Source organism: Nannospalax galili, unplaced genomic scaffold, assembly GCF_000622305.1.
Source record: "Nannospalax galili isolate Female #2095 unplaced genomic scaffold, S.galili_v1.0 scaffold1688, whole genome shotgun sequence".
NCBI lineage: Eukaryota > Metazoa > Chordata > Mammalia > Rodentia > Spalacidae > Nannospalax > Nannospalax galili.
In genome coordinates this window covers 1,666,625-1,692,919 of record NW_008358621.1, presented here as the reverse complement: position 1 = coordinate 1,692,919, position 26,295 = coordinate 1,666,625, and the positions used below count along the sequence as shown (strand labels likewise).

General features: G+C 47.7%; 1 protein-coding gene across 7 annotated transcripts in view; it reads left to right on the top strand.

Annotated features, from left to right (window-relative positions):
• The window catches only part of Tmco4 (transmembrane and coiled-coil domains 4), an 89,025-nt gene that overhangs the window by 50,511 nt on the left and 12,219 nt on the right, over positions 1–26,295 (top strand). For 6 of the 7 annotated variants that reach the window (XM_008821843.3, XM_017795291.2, XM_029558043.1 and 3 more), the window contains 3 exons: positions 13–177; positions 1,570–1,706; positions 7,793–7,877. In XM_008821843.3, the coding sequence (XP_008820065.2) occupies positions 13–177; positions 1,570–1,706; positions 7,793–7,877 (387 nt within the window). Of the gene's footprint in view, positions 1–12; positions 178–1,569; positions 1,707–7,792; positions 7,878–16,788; positions 16,875–26,295 lie in introns of those variants that run through there. The other variant, XM_029558044.1, reaches the window with a different exon arrangement.

Sequence of the window (26,295 nt, the reverse complement as noted above, 5' to 3'; positions counted from 1 at the left end):
TATTCTCTCTAGGCACCTTCAGCACCCCATGGGCAGCCCTAGCCCACAGCCAGGAGCAGTACTGCCTGGCCTGGGAAGCCAAGTACCTGATGGAGCTAGGCAATGCACTGGAAACCATCCTCAGTGGCCTCGCTAACATGGTGGCCCAGGAGGCCCTCAAGTACACTGTGCTGTCTGGTAAGTGCCCCGCCCTGGCCAGCCATGTTATGGCACAGTGGCACCAAATCCTTGCATGCCTGTGACCCACGGGAGCCTAGCAGTATACTAGAGACAAAGGCAGCAAGTCAAAACCATGTCAGGAAGTGCTCTGCCACTTAGCTGCATCTTCAGCCCTGTTTTTACTTTTTATTTTGAGGCAGTTGCCCAAGCTGACCTTGAACTCACCCTGGAGTCCAGGCAGGCCTTGAACTTTCAATCCTCCTGCCTCAGCCTCCTATGCGAGAAGTTCGTGATTTTGTGACAGGAGACAAGGCAACAACCAATCACAGAATGTGTCTGTTAGCTCTAGCTACATAACAAGTCAGCCCCAAATTCATAGCCTGAAATAATAATCACTTATTCTAATAGCGTGGGAGAAGGGAGGCTGGAGTTGGCTCATCTCAGTGAGGCCTGATCATGAGTCTTTGAACTGAGTCCCCTGACTCAGGCTGGCTTTACCTAAGGCTAGTAAAGTAACTTGGTTCTGTCCCATATGTCTGTCCTCCTGAGGGCAGCAAGCTAGCCCATACCAGTGACAGAGTGTGGGAGAGGTGACCCAACACCCAAGACCAGTTCAAGCCCCACGTCTGATGTCTCGTTGGCCTAAGCAAGTCACATGGGGGGTGGGGTGCCACAGGCAAGAATGTGTGGTAGAGGGACTGTGTGGGTCTGTCTTTGGAAGCTCACAGTGACAAGTCCTTAGAAGAGATTTGGTTTGTGTAGCAGAAACACTTAAGTTTCAAGTTTTTCCTTTGCTAGTTAGTGATAGAATATGTGACTTTCAGGAAAGCCATAAGCTTCCTTAAAGGAGGCCATAAAGACATAAATCCCTTAAAGTGTCTAACTGGCTCTAAATTGACAGTCTGGCCTTGCTCAAGCCTTATTAACCAGTCACTCCCTAGACTGAGAGAGACTGTGGAGCCCACCTGTCTCCTTTAGTGCTATAGATAACTGACCCGCCTGCCTGAGCAAATAATCTTCAGAAAAGAGCCCCTCGAGGACACCAGATCCTGGCACAGAGTTAAAACTCTTGCAGCTGTGTGCAGCAGCATTCCTATGTAAGACCAGACTGCTCCCTCTTCAGTGCGCAGATAATCATTGCTCAAGGAAAAGCTTTTATCAGCTTTGCTGGGTTTCCTGAATCAAGGGAACTCATTCCTTGCCTGCTGCAGGTCTGGCTCTGACTCTTATTTCTAAACTTTAAACTCCTTCCTTTTTCTGCCCTCCTAAATCTAACAGTTAAGAGTCTGGCATTAGGACACATTTGAATTCCAAGTTTGAGTCTGTACTTACTGGCTAGAGAATCTATGAGCGCCATGCTTTCCTAGCAAATACCCTCTCCCACTTCACCCTTGACTTCTCACTCCCCAGGTATCGTGGCTGCCCTGACCTGGCCTGCATCCCTCCTCAGCGTTGCCAACGTCATCGACAACCCCTGGGGTGTGTGTCTCCACCGGTCCACAGAGGTTGGCAAGCACCTGGCCCACATCCTCCTCTCACGGCAGCAGGTACCTGGGAATGGTGGCAGTGGGGGTTCAAAGGAAGGCAGACAAGGGAACCCTTGTATATCTACACTGACGCGAAGCCCGTTGAGGCACTGCTTTCTTCCCCCTCTCTTATACATTTATATGTTATTTTGATGTATTTCCTCGGAGTTTGAAAGGAGAATTTTTTTTTTAATGACAAGCATTTCACTCTTTTATTTTTATAATTCTCTCTATCTGGGTTTAAAAAAAAAGACAAGAAAGGAGGAAGGAAGGAAACTAAGGAAATGAGATGTTCAGGGGCTGGAGGATGGCTCAGCGGTTAAGGGCACCGACTGCTCTTGCAGAGGACCCAGGTTCAATTCCCAGCACCCACATGGTGGCTACAGTTTCCAGTTCCAGGGGAATCCGAAGCCCTCTTCTGACCTCTGTGGCATTGCACGACACGGGTGCACTCACATACGTGTAGGCCATACACTCATACACATAAATTTTTTTAAGAAAATAGAAATGACATGTACAAAGGAAGCTGACAGATGAGGTGCCTTTTAAAAGGTGGCCAATAGGTCTGAAGGGACTGCTCAGCGGTTAAGAGCACTGGCTGCTCTTCCAGAGGACCCAGGTTCAGTTCCCAGCACCCACATGGTGGTTAACAACCATCCATAACTCCAGAGGATTAGACACCGTCTTCTGTCCTCTGTGGGCACTGCATGGTACAGGTGCACTTGCATACCTACGAAACACTCATACACAAAAAATTTTTAAAAAATCAAAAATGGCAAGGCGTGATGGCACACACCTTTGATCCCAGCACTCAGGAGGCAGAGGCAGGCGGATCTCTGTGAGTTCAAGGCCAGCCTGGTCTACATAGTGGGTTCCAGGCCAGCTGGGGCTACAGGGAGACCCTGTCTCAAAAATACCAAAAAAATAATAATAACAATTAAAAATGACTTCTAGGAAATGAAAACTTTTCCAGGGTTACCAAAAGGCACCACTGAGGCTTCTTCCAAAGCAAAGGAGTCTGTGTTTGCTTTTAGGGAAGAAGAAAGATCATTCACTTCAGAAATAGTTAAAAGGCAAAAAAACTTTAAAGATGTATTTACCAAGAAATGAAATTATCCCCTTCAAAAGAAACTTCAGTTGAACAGAACTAATATCAGGGATGGCTGGATTTGATGGGTTTTATTTAGGCTGCAACAGTGGCTTACACAGACAGGGAACTGGGAAGATGCCTTAGTGAGCAAAGCACTTGATGTATGAGCCTGAGGATCTGAGTTCGAATCCCCAGCACTCATGTGAAAAACTGGGTGTGGCTGTGTGCTCCTATAACCCTGGGACAAGTGAGGAGGGAGCTGAGACAGGAGGACACCGCTGGGGCATGCTGACCAGCCAGCCTAGCTCCATGTTCACTGAGAGACTGTGTCTCAAAGGAATAAGAGAGTGGTAGAGCAGGATACCACACGTCCTCCTCTGGCCTCGTGGGTACCCCAGTACACACAGGTACATACAACACACACACACACAAAGCCAAGGTGGAAGCTTGTCATCAGTAGAGATACCTAGGGCAACTGTCAGGCACACTAATAGTATGTGCCACTGGGGAGAGGCCCATGTAACTTCTACCTGGTGTGTAACCTTGACCTCCTGCTCAAAGTTGGCAGTCTCTGAGCTCTGAGGGAGGACAAAGGAGAAGCTAGAGGTGTAAAAGCAGGTGCCAGCCAGGCGTGGTGGCACACCCCTTTAATCCCAGCACTTGGGAGGCAGAGGCAGGTGGATCTCTGTGAGTTCAAGGCCAGCCTGGTCTACCTAGTGAGTTCCAGGACAACTGGGGCTACAGGGAGACCCTGTCTCAAAGACAAAAAAAAAAAAAAAAAAAAAAAAAAGCAGGTGCCAAACAACCTGTCAGTTGAGCAGAGCCTAGTCACATGATCACACTTGCCTGCCTCAGAAGCCAGGAAATACAGTCTTTATCCCCAGAGACCTTGCAGTCAGCTGAAATTCAATTACTGTAGACAAAAAGAAGAACAGATATTTGAGAGACCTGGAAGTTTCTGCCAGTATGTGAGTGTTGCCTGAGAAAATACTAACTTCAGCCAATCCCTGGACCTGTCCCTCCCTAAAATAAAAAGAAAGCCAGAGTACTCCTTTGACAGGTCCGGCTGGCAGGCATTGGCTTAAGGAGATGGAGGTTTATTGTCTCTCAAGGAACTGTCTTGGTGTCAACAACCAGGGAAGGCCGAGACTGTTAGCGTCCTCACCTCTCACAGGCTTATTACCCTACAGTCTGGCAAGCAGAAGCCCCACACATCTCCACAGGGTTGCCATGGAGGCTACAGCTAAGCATCCATCTCCTGGTCATTTCCAACTTCCAAAGGCCTCTTCCTCCTCTGGCTTCTCGCCCCTCCTCCATCTTCAACGCCAGCAGTGTCTAGAGCTTTAGCAGATCCTGTCCACCCCTCTTCCCTCATATTCCAGTCTGTCTGACTGACCCTGCATCCCCAACTCCTGCATCCCCCTGACTCCTGCATCCCCCTGACTCCTGCATCCCCCTGATTCCTGCATCCTCCTGACTCCTGCATCCCCAACTCCTGCATCCCCCTGATTCCTGCATCCCCCTGACTCCTGCATCCCCCTGACTCCTGCATCCCCCTGATTCCTGCATCCCCCTGACTCCTGTGTCCCCAATTCCTGCATCCCCCTGACTCCTGAATCCCCCTGACTCCTGCATCCCCCTGACTCCTGCATCCCCCTGTTTCCTGCATCCCCCTGATTCCTGCATCCACAACTCCTGCATCCCCCTGACTCCTGCATCCCCTGCTCCTGCATCCCTGTTATTTGTTTACATATTTATTTAGGCTTTTGGTATCATTCTGTAGCCCAGGCTGGACTAGAACTCACAACATAACCCGGACTGGCCTCAAATTCATAGCACTCATCATCCTACCTCATCTTCCTGTGTTCTGGGGCGACGGGCATGAGCCACCGTACTTGACTAAGACTTTTTGTGTGTGAGCAAACGAGTTTATTGGAGTCACTTTCAGAAGCATTGATGAGGATTTACTTACAGGTGCATGGGTGGTTCAGGCAGCTGCATCAGTGAAACGTCTCTAGCTTGGGTGACAACTCAGGAAAGCTGTATCACTCTAGTTCCCTGGACAACTTGTAGACAGCTGCTCCACAGAAGAGTCTCCCCCCATTTTACTGCTTGTATAACCTTGGGGAGAGGGGTGCCTGGGTCTTCTAACTTTCTTGTGTTTCATGACCCCCCCCCCAATGAGGGAATGTTTCCATCTGGAGGTAAAAGCTATACAAAGGAAGCTTTCAATACAAGGAAGTAAGGCAGTAAGATGTGGGAAATGTGACTTTGTCATTGTACCCACAGTGTAGGAGAGGGGGTCAGGAGTAGAGGTAGATTAAGTGGGAAATTTAGATGGAGCCATAATTTGAGTATTTTCTTGACAAAGCAAAGGGCTAAGACTGCTTATTTCAACGTTCCCTCACCCACAAGCCTCCAGTAGCGTCCCTAGATTTTGCAAGTTTGTGTCATTTTAAATAAAGAGAATGTTCCTTGGCTCTTCCCATGTATCTAGGCACAGAGCTCTTTGCTGCGTTTTGCATTATTATTATTAGACAGCCACATCTTCACACACTTCATTTATAACCTCTCCCCGCCGCTTTGATATTCCTACATCGTTATTAAGTTGTAGAGAAACCATCCTTTGACCTTCTTTCTCCCCGTTGTCTTCTCTCTTCATTGTCTCCTTGGTGTGTAGAGCTGCCTGGGATCTGCCATCAACAGTCTCATCTTTAGTTGTATGTACTATGCCTGTGTCAAAAGCCTACATTCTAAATTCTGATCAGTCATTTTGAAGATTTTGCGAGGCAAATATGTTAGAAATTTGGGGTAATATTGAATCATCTTTGTATCTCAATGATTAGCAAGAAAGTAAAATACTCGACATACTGGCTAAGATTCTTAACTAGATAAAGTTCCGGTCCATACAGTAGGTTACATTCACAAGTTCCAGGGACTGGGATGCGATCATCCCAACAGGAGCTGTTATTCTGTCTTCTGGGAGCCTGGCCTCCTTCAGTCTTGTGATCTCATCCATAACACCTGGCTTCTTTCTGTGTCCAAGTGGCCTCTCTCAGCATCACATACACATCCCAGACTCCTGGAGGTTTAACATAGAAATGAAGGGCATTCCCAGAAGTCACAGCTATCCCCAGTCTTCTCTCCCCTGGCCAAGACTCCACCCTATGAACATCCTTAGCTGCAAAGGACTTAGGGAAGTATGCCCAGGAGGACTCAGAACAGAGAGGGAAAGGATATTAGATGACCAGCAATTTGGGCTGCAAAGTTCTTACAGAATTTAATTACTACTTAAAGAAGAATTTTTCTGTTATAATAACTGGGATATATATATTCCAACCCCCTTTACATATATATATATATGCACAAAAAACAAGGAAAGGGGGCTGGTGAAATAGTTCAGTGGATGAAGGCACCTGCTGCCAAGCCCCATGACTTGAGTTTGATCAGGGACCCACATGGCAGAATGAGAGAACCTGCTCCTGCAAACTGTCCTGTGACCATGTGCACACCCACATATATATGTATACATACATATACACATGTAAGTAAATTAAGATGTAATAAACATGTCTTTAAAAAAATTGAAACGGGCTGGAGAGATGGCTCAGCGGTTAAGAGCACTGAACTGCTCTTGCAGAGGACTCGAGTTCAATTCCCAGCACCAACATGGCAACTACGAACCATCCTTAACTCCAGTTCCAGGGGAATCGGAAGCCCTCTTCTGACCTCCAAGGCATTGCACTACACGGATGCACTCACATACATGCAGGCAATACACTATACACATAAAATAAAAATAATAAATAAAAATTTTTTAAAATAAAAAGCCGGGTGTGGTGGCACACTCCTTTAATCCCGGCACTCGGGAGGCAGAGGCAGGGGGATCTCTGTGAGTTCAAGGCCAGCCTGGTCTACATAGTGAGTTCTAGGACAGCTGGGGCTACAGGGAGTCCCTGTCCCCCCCCCAAAAAAACCAAAAAAAAAACTTGAGCGAAAGGGGTAAACTGCTATATTAATTACTTTCTCATTGCTGGGATCAAATACCCAACAGAAGCAACTTAAAGGAAGAAGGGTTTGTCCTGGCCCCCAATCCAATGTGAGGATGCCGTCCATTATGGTGGGGACGGCACGGCAGCAGGAGTGTGAGGCAGTGGCCAGTCTGCATCTGCACTCAGAGCACAGACAGAGATGCATGCTGGAGCTCAGCTCGCTGTCTCCTTTTCATTCAGCCCAGGACGGCAGTCAATGGGATGGTGTTGCCCACGTTCAGGGTGGGGCTTCCCTCCTCAGTTAAACCTTTCTAGAAACACCCTCATAGGCACATCCAGAAGTATGTTTTCTTGATGATTCTTGATGATTCTTGATGATTCATTCAGTCAAATGAAAAATGAAGCCCAATCTTCATGAGTGGTAAAGCCACAGTGGCCTCCTGAGCACATCCGCTCCTCCTCCTGTGTGGAACTGATCCTGTGCCCCGATTTTCTTTTTCTTTAGAGCATCCCATAATGACTTGCCTTTTCTCCATACTCCTGTGCTGGCATCCTGTCATTTAAAGCCTTCTATCTAGAAAAAGAACAGCTGTCCCTCCCACACCCTGCTGCCTTTTTACCATCATGTCCGGGGGTGCCTTGTGTCTAATCTCTCCACCCCCAGAGAGGTCCTGCATCACTGCAGTCCTTTGCCATGGGCAGATGAGTCTGAAGGAAGGGGCCCTTGTAATTAACTAGTCCAGTCTCCCTGGGAAGAAGAGCCATGGCCGATAATGGTTTGAAATGAAAAGGAATTAACCCAGCCAGAGGCTGCCTGCTGGTCTTGAGGTAATCAGCTGCAGAGCAGGTGTGTGTCTGCATACACACAGGGCCCTGGCACTGCTGACTGAGATTTCAGAGCTCGGGAATTGGAACATTGTGTGCATGATTCATGAAGGGGAAGTAGATGCTGAGGAATTTGAAGAGACTTCTGTGTTAAACTTGCTGAATCCTCTCCAGACACCTGTGTCCTTGTGCCCCTGCAGGGCCAGCGACCTGTCACCTTGATTGGATTCAGCCTGGGAGCCAGAGTCATCTACTTCTGTCTGCAAGAGATGGCTCGGGAGAAAGGTGAGTCCATTCATTGCCACAGATGAAAACCCTTCTCAAGTCGGTTCCCCAGGATAGAGTTTCTGGGCTTTGCAAAGTACTTTCTTAGTTCTTAAAATAATAGTTTAAAAGTAACCATTTTTAAATTGGGGAGGGGTGGTTAAAGCAATGATTCACTTTTTTTCCATACATAAATTAGAATAGAGGAATGAGACAAAGCACCCTATGATGCTGAATTTGGCCCTTGTGCTCTGATGCATGTTCTTGAGTGGAAGTGACAGAGTGGGAAGGTCAAAGTCAAGGTGTCTGCAGGATCAAGTTTCCCGTGAAAGACCAAGAGGAGAAACCTTCCTTGCCTCTTCCAACCTCTAGTGGCTGCCAGTATCCCTTGGCAACCTTTAGTAGTTCTTGGCTATTCTTAGTGGTCTTTGGCAGTGACTGATGGTCCTTGGCTATCTTTAGTGGTCCTTAACATCCTTTGATGGTCCTCAATAGCCTTAATGGTCTTCAATAGTCCTTGATGGCCCTTGGCATCCCTTGGCATCCCCTGGCAGTCCTTGGCAATCTTTAGTGGTCCTTAGTAGTCCTTTGCTTATACTTTACTCCAGTCTCTGTCTCTGTCTCCCCATGGCTCTGTCTCTGTCTCCCCATGGCACATCCTTCATTGCTTTTCTTGTAAGAATAGGGTCATTGACATTAGAACCATTCTGATGCAGGATGATCTCAAGATCCTTAATTAAACCTGCATAGACCCTTTTTCTAGAAATAATGCATTCACAAGTTCTAGCTGGACAAATCTTCTGAGAGGAATCCAACCCGCCAGATATACCTTAGGGAGTGTGTCATGCCCCCAGTGTCACCCTCCTCCCTGAGCCAAAGTTTCGGGAAGTCTGATGGGCCTCCCACTGGCCTTGGGTGGGTAAGGACTCCAGGACTCAACTGGAGCTGGTTCTGCACAAATCCACCAGCAGAGGCTCTGGGGTAGGGGCTAGCTGGGGAATGAGCTGCACAGCACTTTGGAGTACACCACTTTCTTTTTAATGTGTATGAGTGTCTTCCCTGCATGTATGTGTAAGTGCACCTATGTCATGCAATACCTGAGGGTGTCAGATCCCCTGAACTGGATGGCTATTAGCCACCATTTGGGTGCTGGGAACTGAACCCAAGTCCTCCACAAGAGCAGCCAGTGCTCTTAACCACTGAGCCATCTCTCCAGCCCTGAATACTCCACTCTTGCTGAGACATCTGGTCCCCCCCCCAGCTCCCTCCATGTGGCACATGAAGGACAAGAGGCACTTCAGGACACTAAAGACAAGAGAAAGAACTCAGAGAAGAATTCCTGCTCCCAGAGAAAGACAAATGGTCAAGGAGTAGCCAAAGTGACAGCTGCATTCCCATGTCACTGAGCCTCAGTTTCCTCGCTTAGAGAATCGAGAACCCCACCTCATGTGCTATGAAGCAACCGAGGTACCCATGCAGTGTTTTTACCAACCTTCAAACCAGTCAATGCAAGGCTGTTTGTGGGAAGCCTCTGCCCATCAGCTTCTGCTGATCCAAGGCTGCCCCTCTCCTTGGTCAGTCTAAGCATATGACACAATCACTGCCCAACCCACAAGAGCAAGGAGGGATGGGTTGCCTGCCATAGGCTAGACCCGAAGAAGCCAGGATCCATTTCCAAGGATTAGAATCATTTTCCTGGTTACTGACAGAGTGGATATAGCATCCTTGGCCTTGACGATAGACGGTCCACACTCTCGGTGTGTGCTCTGCCCTGAGCCCTTCATTGTCCCCTTCCCCCACTCCCGCTCTCACCCCCAGGGATCTTAATTCTTCTCACTAGCCTCCACCTCCAGAAGGTTCCACCATGCATCAAGCCTAGGGATCAAGCCTTCAGCACATGGGCCTGTGGAAAACATTTATCCAAACTGTAGCGGTGATAATGTATGGAAATGGAGGTCCTATAATAGAGACCAGTTAGACTTTCTGAGCCTTTAGAATATGCTGCGGGGGGGGGGGGGCGGCTAGAGAGATGACTCAGCAGTTAAGAGCACTGGCTGCTCTTGCAGAGGACCTGGGTTTGAATTCCAGCACCCACATGATGACTAACAACCATCCGTGACTCCATTTCCAGGGCATCTGACACCCTCTTCTGACCTCTACAGGCATTGCACGACATGGGTACACTTACACACATGCAGGCTATACACGCATATACATAAATTTTTTAAAAGTTGTAAAAAGAATACGCTGGAGGGCTGAAGAGATGGCTCAGCAGGTAAAGGCACTTGCTGCCAAGCCTGATGACCAGAGTTCAATATATATGTAATAGGATATGCTGGAACTCGCTGGAGCTTAAACAATGGAAGATAGCATGTGGATGGCATGGCACAGAAGCCTCATTGAAGAAAACTTAGTCTTCCATAAGGCCAGGGCCTGCGGGTCCTGTCCTTCCTCTGTCACTCTGTCCACCTGTTCTTCTCCTTCAGCGGTTTCCTTCCAAGTGTCAGCCTGGGTTACTGAGGCAGGAGCAGACTCCATCTGGCTGCCATCTTGAATAGATTCCCCACGTTCTTCCCCAGGTTGCTGTTCTACATCTAACTTATTCCAGCTTGCAGTCTGGTTCCAGGCAGCCCTGGTTATTTAGTACCCAATTAATCTGCACCTAGGGAGACTGTCTCCTAATTGCAGGAAAGCTGCCAAGCTCCGAGTTAGCAACGGAAAAAAGGGTTTGCTCTAATGCATTGGAATCTACCCATTGTTTCCCAGAGTCCCTTGAGAGCCAGTAATGAATGGTAGCCATAAATCCCGGAGTCACCCAGAGCCTGCAGTTCTCTGCCAGCCACCCCTTCCTCCACCCTCCCAACACTGGCTCATCCTTCCTTCCTTCTCTCCAAAACAAAGAACACTCTCTTCATGCTTCATCTCCTTTTTGGGGTGATGCTGTGGACCTTGGGGATTGATGTTCTGGAGAGTCTGCCACCATTCACAGGGGTCCCTCACAGCCTGACCTGCCTGCTTCTCTTCCTTCAGATAAGTGTCAGCTGTAAGCCACTTGCACATGGGAATCTGTCCAATTGGCCCCCATGCTTCCTGTACCCGGGAAAGTAGAGTGTGTATTCTGTGAGTGACTTGAACTTGAGGTCTACCACTGTAAGCCTTCACAGTGTACCAGTCAGGATAGGCCAGGTTATAGGGTAACAACAAACATCCCAATTCTTTCTCTCTCTTTTTTTTTTACATTTGTGTGTGTGTGTGTGTGTGTGTGTGTGTGTGGTGCACATGTGTATATATGTGTGCATATTTTGCATGTGTGGATGCACATGTGTACGGGTGGCATGTGTACATGTGTGCATGTGGAGATCCAAAGCTGATGTCTGGAATTATCCTCACATGGCTTTCCACCTTACTCATTGAGGCAGGATCTCTCAGTCAAACCCAGAGCTCATTGATATGCTGGCCAGCTTACTCAGAATCCTCTGCCTCCACCTTCTGAGGCTGGAACTGCAGTGAGCTGCCTCATCCACTCTACATTTACATGGGTTCTGGGGATCCAAGCTACAGTGCTTACTCTTGCGTGGCAAACACTTTAACCATTGAGCCATCCACAGCCCCAATATCCCCAACTCTTAAAGATATAGCAAAACAAAGGGTTTGTTTCCCACTGACGCTGCCTGTCCACTGTTGGTTGATCGCTGTTGTCACTCGGCCTACCACCTTGTGCCTCTTCTGTAGGGTCAGAGAATATGAGTTATGCTGTGGCCCCTACAGCTGCTTTATCTGGAAGCAATACATGTCACTTTATTTACATTTCATTGACCAAAGCAAGGAGCATGGGTGTTCCTAACACCCAGGAGGGGCAGGTGGGTGACGTCCTATTAGGTGCTCAGAAGGCAGAAAGCCAGTGCCATTTGGTGAATAGCACTAGTCGGTGAATACCGCAAATGTCTTATCCTTATACCCACGGTGGGACCTCACGTTTCCACAAAACAAGATCACAGTGCAGTCTGTTCCTTGAACCTGCAACCTGCACTAGAAATCAGAAGCCAGAAGACCTCAGGAGCATTCTGGTCTCTGCAATGGATTCTCAGCCAAGACAGCATGAGCCTCAGTTTCTTTTCCTGCAAATGGAGACTTCTCTTTCCCTGATCTACCTCACGGGAGCAGTCCAAGTTTAAAAGGAATGGGAAGCCGTCCCAGGAAAGGCAAGCCAGGCAGGCTCTGTTGCCTTTATGGGAGAGCTTCAACAATGGATGGTCCCAGGAGCTCAGGAGCTCAACCACTAAGTCTCTCCACAGTATCCAGCATGTCACCAGTGAAAGGACAAAGCCAACATTAGTGCCCAGCCATGGGTCCCATCAGGCTAGAGCAGGGCTGTGCAGATCCCACTAAAGCCAGGGTTTTCCCACTCCAGAGCTCCTATTTCACCTTAGGATTCTATCACAGCCTCTCCTGGTTGGTTGTTTTGGACCATAGCCACATATCAGATCAGACCACAATGAAATCCACTCCATCGATTCATATTCACTGAGGACCTACTGTGTGCCATGTTCTATACCAGACTGTGGAGAGAGTGGCACAGTCTTACCCTCATGGAGCTTATGGTCTATTGAAATCAACAGCCCTCCCAGAAGCATGAGTTGGGGTCTTGCAGCCTATGTGGGAGTCAGCGGAGGGGGCTACCAGTCATCCCACCCAGCAGGTGGCCCATAGCAGGTGCTTGGGAGTGGGTGTTCTTTTTTAAAATATTTTATTTATTATTATTTTTATGTGTATGAGTGTATTGCCTGCATGTAGGTAGGTGTACCCATAACATGCAATACCTTCAGAGGTCAGAGGAGGTCATCGGAATTCCCTGGAACTGAAGTTACAGATGGTTGTTAGCCACCATGTGGTACTGGGAACTGAACCTGGGTCCTCTGCCAGAGCAGCCAGTGCTCTTAACCACTGAGTCAACTCTCCAGCCCCCAGGAGTGGGTGTTCTTACACACCACATCCCTCGTGGCCACCTGTTTAGAGCTAACATTCCTGTGCATAGCGCCCTTGAATGAAAACCACTATTTCCACCACTCCTAACCCTGAGGCATGTGGCTTAGGAGATGGCCACAGTCACAAAATCCAGCTCCTGGGACCAGACTCGGGGCTTCTACAAGACTTCCAGTCCCTTCCCTTCTACTGTGATTCAGAGAAACAGAGCAAGGGCTGGATGGAACGCTACACTGACCATCCCTGAGATTTGGAGGACTCTGCATCCGTCTGTCATTGACATTCTGAGTGCTATCACATATTCAGATGTGCTCAGGCTGTGTAAGAACTTCATCCTCCCAGGGAGAGGGGGGAGGGGCATGGGGGAGCCTGCCCTCTGCACAGGTGTTATGAAGGTCTTATGTTGCTGTTAGAGAGAGCTTTTCTTGAGACATAAACAGGCCCAAATTCTGCTGCAGTTCCAGAACCTGCCTGCATGATGGAATGGTTCTTTCTAACCATCGCCATCATCACCCAGCCAGCTGTGTGCCTGGGTACCTACTGAGTGCCAGCTGTGTGCCTGGGTACCTACTGAGTCCAGCTGTGTGCCTGGGTACCTACTGTGTGCCAGGTGCAGCTAGACACTCACATGTTTTGTGACCCTCACAACGATCCTCTGAGATTGTGATTATCCTCATCTTGCAGAAGGGAGCACTGAGGCTTACACACCATAAGTAGCTAGTGCCTGGTTTAAGGACTTGTGATGACCAAGCTGGAACTTGGATCTATAGTAACTAACCCATGCTCTGATTCCTGGCCTGATTTCTAATCTATATAGCAACTGAAGGCCTGGAGCATGATTCTTGTTTACAAAGACTGAAGCACAAGCTGGGGATAGGCAGAGGGGTTTGCCTGGGCAAAGTCCTTGAAATTTCCACCAGGGTCTCTCACTGTACAAAAAGGAAACGGGGGGTGGGAGGGAGATGGCTCAGTGGTCCGAGCACTGTCTATTCTTTTCTTTTTAATTTACCACACACTTCTTTTTTCTTAATATTTTATTGTTTTTATTTTATGTGTATGAGTGTATTGCCTGCATGTATGTGAGTGCACCCGTATCATGAAATGCCGTGGAGGTCAGAAGAGGGCTTCAGATTCCCCTGGAACTGGAGTTAAGGATGGTTCATAGCCACCGTGTGGGTGCTGGGAATTGAACCCGGGTCCTCTACAAGAGCAGTCGGTGCTCACAACCACTGAGCCAGGTCTCCAGCCCCGCACTGTCTGTTCTTACAGAAGGACCAGTTCAGTTCCCAGCACCCACATGGGGGCTAACAATTGTCCGTAACTCCAGTTCCAGGTGATCCGATGCCCTCTTCTGACCTCTATCAGTATTACACAACACTTAGATACGCTTACACACATGCAGGCAATACTCTCATACACGTAAAATAAAAATAATAAATTAAAAGAAAACCTGGGGGCCCAGGGCAAATCTCTTCTCTTAGGCCCAGGCATCCGTGTGTCCACACCTTGTTCTCCCATTCCGGAGTGTTCTGAGCCCACATATGAGCCCCTTACACACTCTTCCCCTGTCCTCCATAAGGAAAACAGGAAACGTGAGGAAAAGTTGCTTCTTACAATATAATGTAAGCTAGTCAGACTTCAGAGGCCTGGCTTGCCACATTGAATATACATGCCCACACAGACATGCACACCCATGCATGGTCTGAGTTTACGTGCACATACATGTACATACATGTGTGCATGGACATACATATACATGCATGCGCACACACACAAGTACAGTCAGTCCTCCATATCCATGGCTTCTGCTTCTTAGGATTCACCTAGCAGCAGATTAAAAATAGTTGGAGAGGGGCTGAAGTATCATAAGTATGCAGAGATTATTTAAAGTCCAGGGAGGATGTGCGTAAGCTAAACGCAAATACTGCAGCACTTTACCTCAGGGACCAGAGCATCCTCAGATTTTGGTACCCACCGGGGTCCCAGAGCCCATCCCCCTCAGATAATGAGGGATGGCTGTACTTAAAGAGAAAACACAATTGCCATCATCACTGAGGTTTTCATTAGTTTCTTCTTCATGGAAAAACAGTCATTTCTCACGAGTTCTCTGAAGCTGCCCCGGGCTCTGAAGTGCCCCCAGACATCAGTGTTCCAACGTAGTGTTCTCATTAAGGAGTTGTCAGTTTGGGAGAAATGGTCATTTATTGGGGAATTAGACCAGCAAGGTGACCCAGTTATTTTTGCTCCTCACTGAGGCCAGAGCAAGGATTTGGTTTTGTTTCTGCCCTTGGTTGTCAGGGAGGGGTGAGATGTACCCACTGATGTCGACACTACTGTCTTGTTAACCCTGATCCTCACAAGTTCTAAGTGAGGCTTTATTCAGTCCATTTTACAGACTTGCAGACAAAGAGACTGAGCCCCAAAGGGATCTGCCCAAAATAAGACTGGGAGGTGATAGACCAAATGATTCCTTTTGCCTGGGTCACTCCTGCGTCCCACACCTCCCTGGGTGCTTTATCCATTTGTGCTGTGATAGATCTACTCTGAGGTCTCTCTCCCTCTAGGAGTGGCCAGCTCCAGGGCAGGCCCTGTCTGTTTTGTCACCTCTGTATTTCCAGCTTCTGGCCCAGGCCTTGGCATGTGTATTAGTCAGGGTTCTCCAAAGAAACAGAACCAGTAGAATGAATATGTATAGAGATTTATCAGCTTAGCTCACAGGATAGAGTCCGAGTAGTCCAACAATGGCTGCACCACACTGGAGAGGCTGAGAATCCGTAGTCGCTCAGTTCACAAGGCCGGATGTCTCAGTAGTCCCAATCCAGTGGTGAAGGTCTGACAAATTCCAAAATATCAGCTAGTCTTCAGTCTACAGCAGCAAGACGAACTCACCAGCGAGAGAGAAAGCAAGCCGCAAAAAGCCCCGCGTTCTCATCTGCCTTGGTCTTTTATACCGGCTGCCATCAGAAGGTAACACCCACATTTAGGGTGTGTCTTCCGGCTTTAGATGATCCAATCAAGAAGATCTCTTTCATTTCAGTTAATCTCAGATCCAATCAAGTTGACACCCAGGATTAGCCATCACAGCATGTTAATAACTGACTTAAATGAGTCAGTGTCATGAAGGCAAATATGAAGGATACATGGGGACTACTTGCAGTTGATACCTGAGGCCTTTGGAGGGGAGGAGCAGGGATGTGAGCTGCCTGAGCCCAAAGAGCAGTAGAGTGCACGGGGCACCTATGCCACTGTCCAGGCCTCCCTGGGTTCCTGCCCCTAGACTGCCCAACAGTTCACATGGAGTATGTCGATTCCCTCCTACCACTGTCACAAAACCCAGACAGGAAGTGCACCTGCCAAAAGGGCAGAAAATGAACCAAGCCAGAATTACACCCACCCCCAGCTAAACGGCCCCCCTGCAGCAATGCTCTGTCTCCCTGCCAAGGGCATGAATTTGTTTGGGGAGTGACGTCAGGTAGTGGCAGGGGTGGAGGAGGTGGTGCGTGCTGGCAGGAAGAACCACCATCCGGACATTCACTAAGAGACCCTCGCCCCTAGATTACAATGGACTGTTTGTTCATTTTTCCACTATGCGTTTGCTTTAAAAAGATTCCAAACACTGAACATTTGGAAAAGGAACTCAATTCAGTCAGAAATGACCCCGTGAACCAAGAAATCAATTGCAGCTTTAGTTCATACGTTCACTCTTCTGTTCATTCCGGAGGGTTTGAAGGGAATTAATTAAAAGGCAATATGTACTGCCTATGCCTGGTGGCCCTGTCCATGCAGTCGGTGAGACAGCAGGCCAGAGCCAGCACACCTGAGGACGTATTAGCTCAGCAAATGAAAAGCCTGCAGGCCTGCTTCCACTGAGCCTGGGGTCCCTTACGCCTGTCAGCTCTGGCTCTCCATTCCTCCTCCCTCTGCAGACTCACTTTCTCCCTCTTCTTAGTGTCTTCAGGATGCGCGGCAACAGGGGAGAATGACAGGAATGAGGAGCACTGGAGTTGGAATCTAGAGACCTGAGTTCAAGTCCAGACTCTGCCGTTTCCTGACTCAGTGGCCTGGGGCAAAGTACTTCAACTCTCTGAGCGTTAGACTGATTAGTAAAATTGGGATATTGGCACATTTTAGAGTTATCCTGGGGTTTAATAGCTACTATTTACTGGCTGCGTGTTTTGTGTCAGTCCACGGGGCTAAGGACTTTGCCTGTTTTTTCTCTCACTGAGTAAACAAACAGCACTGAGAGGTAGGAACTTAGATGGTGTTTTCGCAGCTTGCTATGATGATGTCAGGACCAGAAAATATATCAATGTGGGTAGAGGAGCTAGGCATATGACTTAGTGGTACAGGCTTGCTTAGCATGCATAAGGCCCTGGGTTCAATCCCCTGACCACAAAGAAAGGAAGGAAAAACTAGGAATAGGAAATGTAGAGGCATTGGGAAGATTCCTCGCGAGAGAGCCTCGCCTGCAGCCAAACCCCAAAGGTGCCACTTCCCGGTGAGCAGACGGAATCCGCGTACTTAGTGTCTAGCCCTTGGTCTCCTTGCCTTGATGCAGTCTAGGGTGCAGAAACAAGTTTTTTTTGTTTTGTTTTGTTTTTTTGTCTTTCTCTGCCAATGAAAGAATTAAAAGGCAGGGCTGGAGAGATAGCTCAGAGTTAAAAGCACAGGCTGCTCTTGCAGAGTACCAGGATTCAGTTCCCAGCACCCACATGGCAGCTAACAACCATCTGTAACTCCAGTTCCAGGGGATTCAATGCCCTCTTCTAGCCTCTACAAGCATTGTACACATGTACACTTACATACATTCAGGCAAAACACTCATACACATAAAATTTAAAAATTAATAAACAAAAAAATTTTTTAACTTAAAAGGCAGGAAAAAATGTTATCAGGAATCTTGGGGAGTCCCAGCAGAGCCATCATATGATATCTGGTAAACTGAGGTCCCCTCTTGGGCTTTTTACTCTTAAAAAAAGAATTTAAGAATGGATACAAATGGAAGCTCGAGGACAAAGATCAGACTCAAATGGAAGCTCGGACAGATTAGCTGAAGAGATGGCTCGGCAGTTAAGAACACTGGCTGTTCTTGCAGAAGACCAGGGTTCAAATCCCAGCACCCACATGGCAGCTAACAACTGTCCGTAACTCCACTTCCAGGGGATCCAGCAGACTCTTCTGTCTTCCACGGGCACTGCATGACATGGGTGCACTTACATACATGCAGGGAATACACGCATACACATAAAAATAATTTTTAAAAAGTTTAGAAGGAAAGCCCCAGGGCAGGCAGGAGGGAGGACAGAGAAGACATGGAAGTCAACCACCTAGCAGCAGGCAGGACCCAGCAGGGAGGGGAGCCGTAGAAAGAGCAAGGAAGCCCATCTTAGCTAGGGAGTTTAAGAGCATAGATGCTAGTCAGCGTCTGAAAGAAGAAAATACATATTTACAGGTGGGCAGACCCAGGTGAAGCTCATAATGACTCCTAGAGGCTGCAGGAGGAGGTGGGGATTCTGGGAAAGAAAAGCACATTATTTTAAGGTGAATCCCCCCCCACCTCTGCCATTCTGGGGGTGGTCCCCTAGCCACATCCCTGATCTGCACTACTGGATTAACACTTAAGGGAAAAGAGGGGGGCATGGTATGTCTCCACCTAAAGGAAGATTCCATTCTTTCCAGAATGGGCCTTTAATTCTCCATAACCTCTACAAAGCACTTAGGCAAATGGCTGGCCAGGAACAGTGGGCGTTCAGGAGCCAGTTTCTGTCACTGTTAACTGTGATCATTAGAGTGTGTTTCTGTATTATTAGACAGTGCGGTAATTGAGCTGTGAATTTAGCTATTAACATCCTCACAAAGCACAAAACAGAAAGCGCTGACCCAGGGAATGTATGGAGACATAGAGACGCTGGCCCCATAGAGAACAAAGTTCTCCATTTCAACCCAACGTGCTGTCTGCACTGCTCAGGGGTTGAGTTCTCTGTTCAGACTTAATTAGCCATCCAAGCTTTGGAGTCTCTGCCTTTTGCTCTCTAGAAAGGTGGAGCTGCAGGCTACAAACCATTCTGCTGTGGGCAGAATGTCAAAGTTGGGAAGAGCTTCATCTGTTTGAGCACTGCGTAGCCACCTGCAGCAGGGATTTCTGTCAGATAATTACTGTTGCGACTTTGGTGAGCACCTGGGGACTCAGAAGACTTAATTAAGCCACACATCTCTAGTCAGGTTTTCGCCTGGTCGGTTTTTATACTTTCTAGTTCAACAGCTGTTGGAGGAATGCAGCTTCATGGGCTTGTTGCACATGGACTGCAGGCTCAGAGAGCCATGAAGTGTGGGGTTAGTCAGTCCTGCCTCCATTTTCCACAGAAGGCCAAGAAAACGCTGGCTCCTCTCCCTCACACCAAGGAGGGAAGAGGTTGGTGGGTGTCAAGCACAGAACCATCTCATCTCTTTCCGTGACTTTGAAAGGTGTGGGTGTTATGGCCCCGGAAAATGGGTACTGCATTTTCTACTGTTAAGGATGGGAAACCTGGAGCCCAGAGATATTAGCCCACTTATCCGATGGCACACAGCCAGCATGCAACCCTGGGATTCTAATTCCGGTGTGTCTGACTCAAACATTTTCCTATGAGCCTTTCTTTCTCTCAAGCTGCCTCTTGTAACAGCTTAAAGAGTCTATAACCTTGTTAGGAAAATAAGGTACTAGTCTTAAACCAGAGAACAGACAGTACCAGGATCTTCCTCCCACAGCTTTAGAGGTGGAGAGAGTCTGTCCTTCCAGAAGGCAGGAAATGCCTCAAGAAAAAGGGGGCAGGCTCTGAGAGACTGCCAGCAAGGTCAGAGGCTGACGACTTGGAACTGGCAGCATCCAGGATCCAGGGGCAGGAAGAGAAGACTCTGGGAAGGCCAACAACTTGTGCCAGGGTCTCTGCCAGGACGTTGGGACAGTAGATTGATGAGATGCACAGGGTCCAGCTTGCAGGGTCTTTGTCCATCCAGAGAAGCAGAGACCTGGATGTGGGAACTAACTTGAGTCTTTCTTAGAAAGGCGCATTGTTATTTGATGGATTTATTTAGCTGTCAATCAGCCAGCTGTTGCTGGGGACCCACAGCACGACACGACCTGTGCAGGAAACAGAGGATGGCCATTTCTACCAGGCAGCTTCTCTACTTCTCTAACAGTCAAACAATAAGATCTCTCTCTCTCTCTCTCTCTCTCTCTCTCTCTCTCTCTCTCTCGGTCCCTGAATGCTTTGCTCAGCCATGCGGGCTGGACTAGACAGCCTCCAATATCTCCCAGTCCCCATCCTCTTCCCTCTTACACTCACTTCTCCAGGACTGCCTGGTCCAGTCTTGGATGCCTAGGAATGGCCTCCCTCCACAACCAATGTGAACTGCACCAAAGGAAGGACTGAGTACCTCCTGTAGGCGGCTGGGAGGGAGGCCTGCTGCTACTAACCATGTTTTCAAGAGAATAGCCTCAGAGAGCTCAAGGGATCTTACCAAGCTGGTTCAGCCCTTCCTGACACCCACATCAGTGCTGTCCAGCCCCTGGATTGAGGGTTGACCCTCTCTCAGGCCCAGGCTACACGTCTGGGAAACAGCAGAGACAACCCAAGAGTCATATTTCTGTAACTGTGTCATGGACCTAGGAGGGGCCACATCCAGGGTGTGTTTTAGCCTTGTGCCCTGTGCCCATTCTGCAGACCCCTGGGGTCCTGCCCTGACAGCCACAGCACTTATGGTCACCATAGCACCACCTTGTGGTGGCTTTGGAGGGCACACTTCACAGAAGAAAAGGGCCTTGGTAGTCACTTGCTGTGACCCAGTCTCCAAGACCAGCTTCTAGAAAGCTAGGAAGCATCTGCCTTGCACTGAGAGGCTGTGCAGGATTCAACAGCTGTTCCCAGTTCCTAAGAAATGTCCATGGCACCAGTTCGACCCTTGTTTTCATTTTACTGGGTAAGAAGTTATTAGGCATCAAATACATAAAGGGAAGGCATTAATATTTACCCATATGACTGCTGTTTCCAGACAGCCTCTCATAGAACCCTTGCATCTGCCTGCAAGTTCAGGATTCTTGGGACTTTTTCCAGATGAGAACGTGGGAGCATGCTGTTTTCACTGCTCCTATTGTGACCAAATGCCTGACACGCAGCAGTTTAAGGGAAGAAGAACTTATTTGGGGCCCATGTTTGAGGGCACAGTCTAATCACAGAGAAGTCATGGCCAAGTTCAGGATAGGATTGCTTTCCTTGGGCTTAAGAAGAGTCACCTGTCACTGAGGGCACTGCTGAGACCCGGGCCTAGACTTAGGAGGTCCACAGACGTGTTCATGTTCAGGGACATTCAGAAATGCAGGCCGTGCTGGGTTCCTCCAGAGCTCCACAAGGCCCAGGGCTGTCCAGGCAAGGAGCCGGCATAGTTTATCATAAACGTTGATCTCTGCCAGTAGCTGTTCTAGCTACAGGTTTGTGCTTTATTTCAGAAATGAAATAAAGAGCTGTCCTAGTCACCCAGGAAGGAGGCTGAGGTCTAGGAGTTCAAGGCCAGCCTGGACAACATAGTGAGACCCCATCTCCTTTTAGAAAGTGGGGGCGGGTGCTGGGGTACATGTCAGTGGTAGAGCATTTGCCTAGCATGTGTGAGGGCCCTAGGTTTCAGCCTCAGTGCTGCCAAAATGAAATAAGCAAAAGGAAAATTTAAAGCAACTGTGAAGCTTGGGCAGTGGGGTTAGGGAGGCGAAGCAAACACTGAGAACCCTTATTTTATAACTCTTAAATTTAGGAAAGATTGGAGGCTTAGAGAGATGGCTCAGTGGTTATGAATACTGGCTGCTCTTGCAGAGGACCTGAGTTCAGTTCCCAGCACCCACATGGCAGCTAACAACCATCCATAACTCCAGTTCCAGGGGCTCTGATGCCCTCTCTGGCCTCTATGGGCATTGCACACATGTGGTGCCCTTACATACATGCTGACAAAACACACATACACAGAAAAATAAATAAATGAGGGGCTGGAGATGGCTCAGCGGTTAGGAGCACTGGCTGCTCCTGCAGGGGACCCAGGTTAGGTTCCCAGCACCCACATGGCAGCTAACAACGGTCCTAACTCCAGTTCCAGGGAATCCAACACCCCCTTCTTACCTCCACAGGCATTGCACAATATGGGTGCACTTATATACATGCAGGCAATATACTCATAAAATAAAAATAACAAATAAAATTAAAATTAATATTGTCTATTTAGGAAAACTGTTATAGTTCTAGAGGAGGGTAGAGATGATTATCCTTCGTCAGAGTATTATAAGGAGAGTTATATCATTATGCCATAGACGGCAATGATGGGCCCTGAAGGAAGAGAGAGAACTTTCAGTTCTGGGAAACAAAGAGAATTCCTGACTTTTGTAAGTTTGGGAGTTTGCCACCACATGACCTAGCCAAATGTTAGGAGTCACAGAGACAGGAAGGAGCTAGATGAGAGAGTAAAGTTAAAGTTCAAGATTGCCTTGGGTCCAGGCAACAGGGGCCCTGGGCTCTCCTGCAGCTGCGAGGGGAAAGGAGAGGAACAGAACCAGCCACAGCAGAGCTGCCTGTCAGCTCTGTATGGTAGGCTGCAGAGGGGCGTGGCCTGATTTGGAGCACAGTGGCAGTTAGAGGGGACTAGTTTCCAGTCAGGTTAGCAGGTGAAATGTGGCTAGCTTTTTAACATGGAAATGCCATCTAGAAGTGGGTCTAACATCCCTAATCCTCAGGACTGGGTGTGGTGGCACATGCCTTTAATCCCAGCACGTAGGAGGCTGGTCTCTACATAGCGAGTTCTGGGTCAGCCAGGGCTACCTAGTGAGACCCTGTCTAAAAAGAAATTAAAAGATAAGTAGACTCGTACTTGCTGACCACAGATAGTGCTATGGATACCAAGCAGCTGTGACCATAAACAAGATAATAACAGCTGCCAATTGAGAGCCGGACATCCCAGCCATCGTCCCTGACACATGGCTTTGTGATTTTTGTCCTTTCTATTTACCATACCTGGTCCTATTCAGTACTTTGATATCAACTCACAAATTCTATTTATGTAATTTAAGAATACATTGTGCCTCAAGTGGAAACTCAATATTTCCTGTCATAAGTAAAAGGAATCGGGGAAAAAAAAGAACACGTTAAAAATAAAGCAGTGCTGGGGCTGGAGACGTGCCTAGCGGTTAAGAGCACTGACTGCTTTTGCAGAGGACCCAAGTTTGAGTCCCAACAGTCTTTAATTCCAGTTACAGGGGATCCAATGCCATCTTCTGACCTCCTCATGCATTGTATGACATAGGTATACCTACCTACATGCAGGCATTACACTCATACACATTAAATAAAAAATAAGTAAAATAAAGCAGTGCTAAGCCAGGCATGGTGGCGCCTCCCCCCCACCATTAATCCCAACAACACTCCAGAGTCAGAGGCAGGCAGATCTCTGTGAGATGGCCAGCCTAGTCTACATAGTAAGTTCCAGGCCAATTGGGGCTACAAGGAGGCCTTGTTTTTAAAAGACCAATAATAATAATAATTATAATAAAAAATAAGTAAAATAAAGCAGTGCTAAGCCAGGCATGGTGGCGCCTCCCCCCCACCATTAATCCCAACAACACTCCAGAGTCAGAGGCAGGCAGATCTCTGTGAGATGGCCAGCCTAGTCTACATAGTAAGTTCCAGGCCAATTGGGGCTACAAGGAGGCCTTGTTTTTAAAAGACCAATAATAATAATAATAATTATTATTATTATTATTATAATAATAATAATAAAGGCTAGGGATATGAGTCAGTGGGTCAGTGGTAGAGTGCTTGCCTACCTTGCATGAGGCCCTCAGTTTGGTCCCCAGCCCCACAAAATAAATCAATGATAAATAAATACTGAATATAGTGGCTCACACTTGTAATCTCAGCACTTGAGAGGTGGAGAGAGGATTACCACAAGTTCCAGAGGTTCCAGGTCAGCCTGGGTTACATAGGAGAGAGAGAGAGAGAGAGAGAGAGAGAGAGAGAGAGAGAGAGGAGAGAAATCTGTAATAACAACTTCTAGAGTGGCAATAGTACAGTCTAATTAGCTTTCCCACTAATTTGCAGTGTAAATTCTCCCATTACAAATACCCAATAATGCTAATTAAATTATAGCAGATATCCTCTAAATACTTAACTGAGCTCCAAAGAAAGGAACAGAAGATCAAAGTAATAGCTGGCTGTGGTGGCACAGGTCAATAATCCCAGCCTTTAGGGGGCTGAGACAGGAGGATTGGTGAGTTCTAGACTAGCCTGGGCTATATAAGCAAGACTGTCTCTAAATAAAAGATAGTTTCTTGATTGGTGTGGGAGGGCCCAGCTCACTGTGGGTGGTGCCACCCCTGGGCAGGTGGTCTTGTGTTGTATAAGGAAGCAGGTTGAGCACCAACCAGAGGAGCAAGCCAGTAAGCAGCGTTCCTCCATGGCCTGTGCTCCAGCTCTTGCCTTCAGATTCCTGCCCCAAGTTCCTCCCCTAACTTCCCTCAGTGATGAACTGTGATCTGGGAGATGTAAGATAAAAATAAACCCTTTCCTCCCCAAGCTCATTTTGGTCAGTGCTTTCATCATAGCAATAAAAGGAAACTAGAGCATGGCACATATCTATAATCCCAACACAGGAGATGAGGGCAGGAGGATCAGGAATTCCAGGCCAGCCTTGCCTACATAGTAAGTTTGAGGCCATCCTGGGCTACATGAGACCTTGTCTCAAAAAAAAAAAAGTTGGGGCTGGAGATGGCCCAGTGGGTAAGAGCACTGACTGCTCTTGCAGAAGACCCAGATTTGGTTCCCAGCACTCACATAGCAGCTAACCACCATCCATAACTCCAGTTCCAGGGGATCCATGCCCTCTTCTGGCCTCCTCTGGTATTACATGCAAGTCAGCGCGAGGCAGCGCCATGATGGCCCGGGGCTCTCAGGCCACCGGAAGGTAGGGGTGGTCCACCCGCCCTGTGTAAGTGGTGTCCGAAGGTCCGGAAGATGCAGTTTGCTTTGATGGAGACGTGTGGAACTGTGAAGGGGAAAACCAAACAGACTATATTTTAATAGAGAAAAAAAAAAAAAAAAAAAAAAAAAAAAAAAAAACAACAAGGCTAGGGGCATTGCTCAGTGACAGAGCACTTGTCTAGTATGTGCAAGGCCTTGGGTTCCATCCCCAGCACTGAAAAATAATAAATTAGGGGAAAAATCATAGGAATTATGCAGTATGCCATAGGCCTTTCTTTCTTAGCCATGTCTGTCCACCCACCTCTGTCTGGCACTAGGTCAGGTGCCATCAGCCTGTTCCACACATCAGGGCACCAGTTATCGCCTAAGTTTCTCACCATCATGTCTCTTACATTCACCAAATTGGAGATGTTCATCTTTGTGAGTGTCTGTGATATGTCAGTAATAATATAATTTTGGAAGACATCACAGCTGTCAAGATATAAATTCAATACATAGTGTGACCCTGTCTCAAAAAAAAAATAGTCTAGGCTACCTATCGAAACTGTCTCAAGAAAAAGGGGCAGAGTGAGGTTGACAAGATGACTCAGTCAGTCAAATACTAGGAGCTACAAGTGTGAGGACCTGAGTTCAAATCCCCAGCACCTACATAAAGCATCCAGGCATGATCACAGCATCTGTAACCTGGGGGCAGGGAGGGGACAAAGGGCTCCCAGGAGCTTGCTGGCCAGCCATTGTAGCCAATTAGTAAGCACCAGGTTCAGTGAGAGATCCTGCCTCAAAAGATAGAGAGCAATCCAGGAAGACCCCCAATGCCAACCTCTGGCCTCCATATATGCATGTACAAAAACACATATACACACACAAAAGAAAATCAAGAAAAAGGAACAGAGCAGACAAGAGGATTAAGAAGTAGGATTCGGGGCTGGAGAGATGGCTCAGCTGTTAAGAACACTGGCTCTTAACTTGCAAAGGACCCAGGTTCGATTCCCAACACCTACATGGTGGTTAACAACCATCTATAACTCCAGTCCCAGAGATCCAACACCCTCTTCTGACTTCCAAGGGCATTGTACAATACCAGTGCACTTACAAAATGCAAGAAATACACTCATACACAAAAAATAAAAATAGTAAGTGGGCATGGTGGTGGATGCCTTTAATTCCAGCACTCAGGAGTCAGAGGCAGGTGGATCTCTGGGAGTTCAAGGCCAGCCTGGGCTTCATAGAAAAATATAGGCCAGCCAGGGCTACAGGGAAACCTTGTCTCAAAAAATAAATGAGTTATAATAATAATAATAATAACAACTATTTTTTAAAAAGAAATAGGACTCCAGAACATGTTTTAAATCTTTTTTATATTTTTTATTGTGCATGTGGGAGGTGTACATAGCACAGCACGCATGTGGTGGTCAAAGGATAACTATCAGGTTGGTTCACCCCTTCTACCATATGGGTCCTGGTAG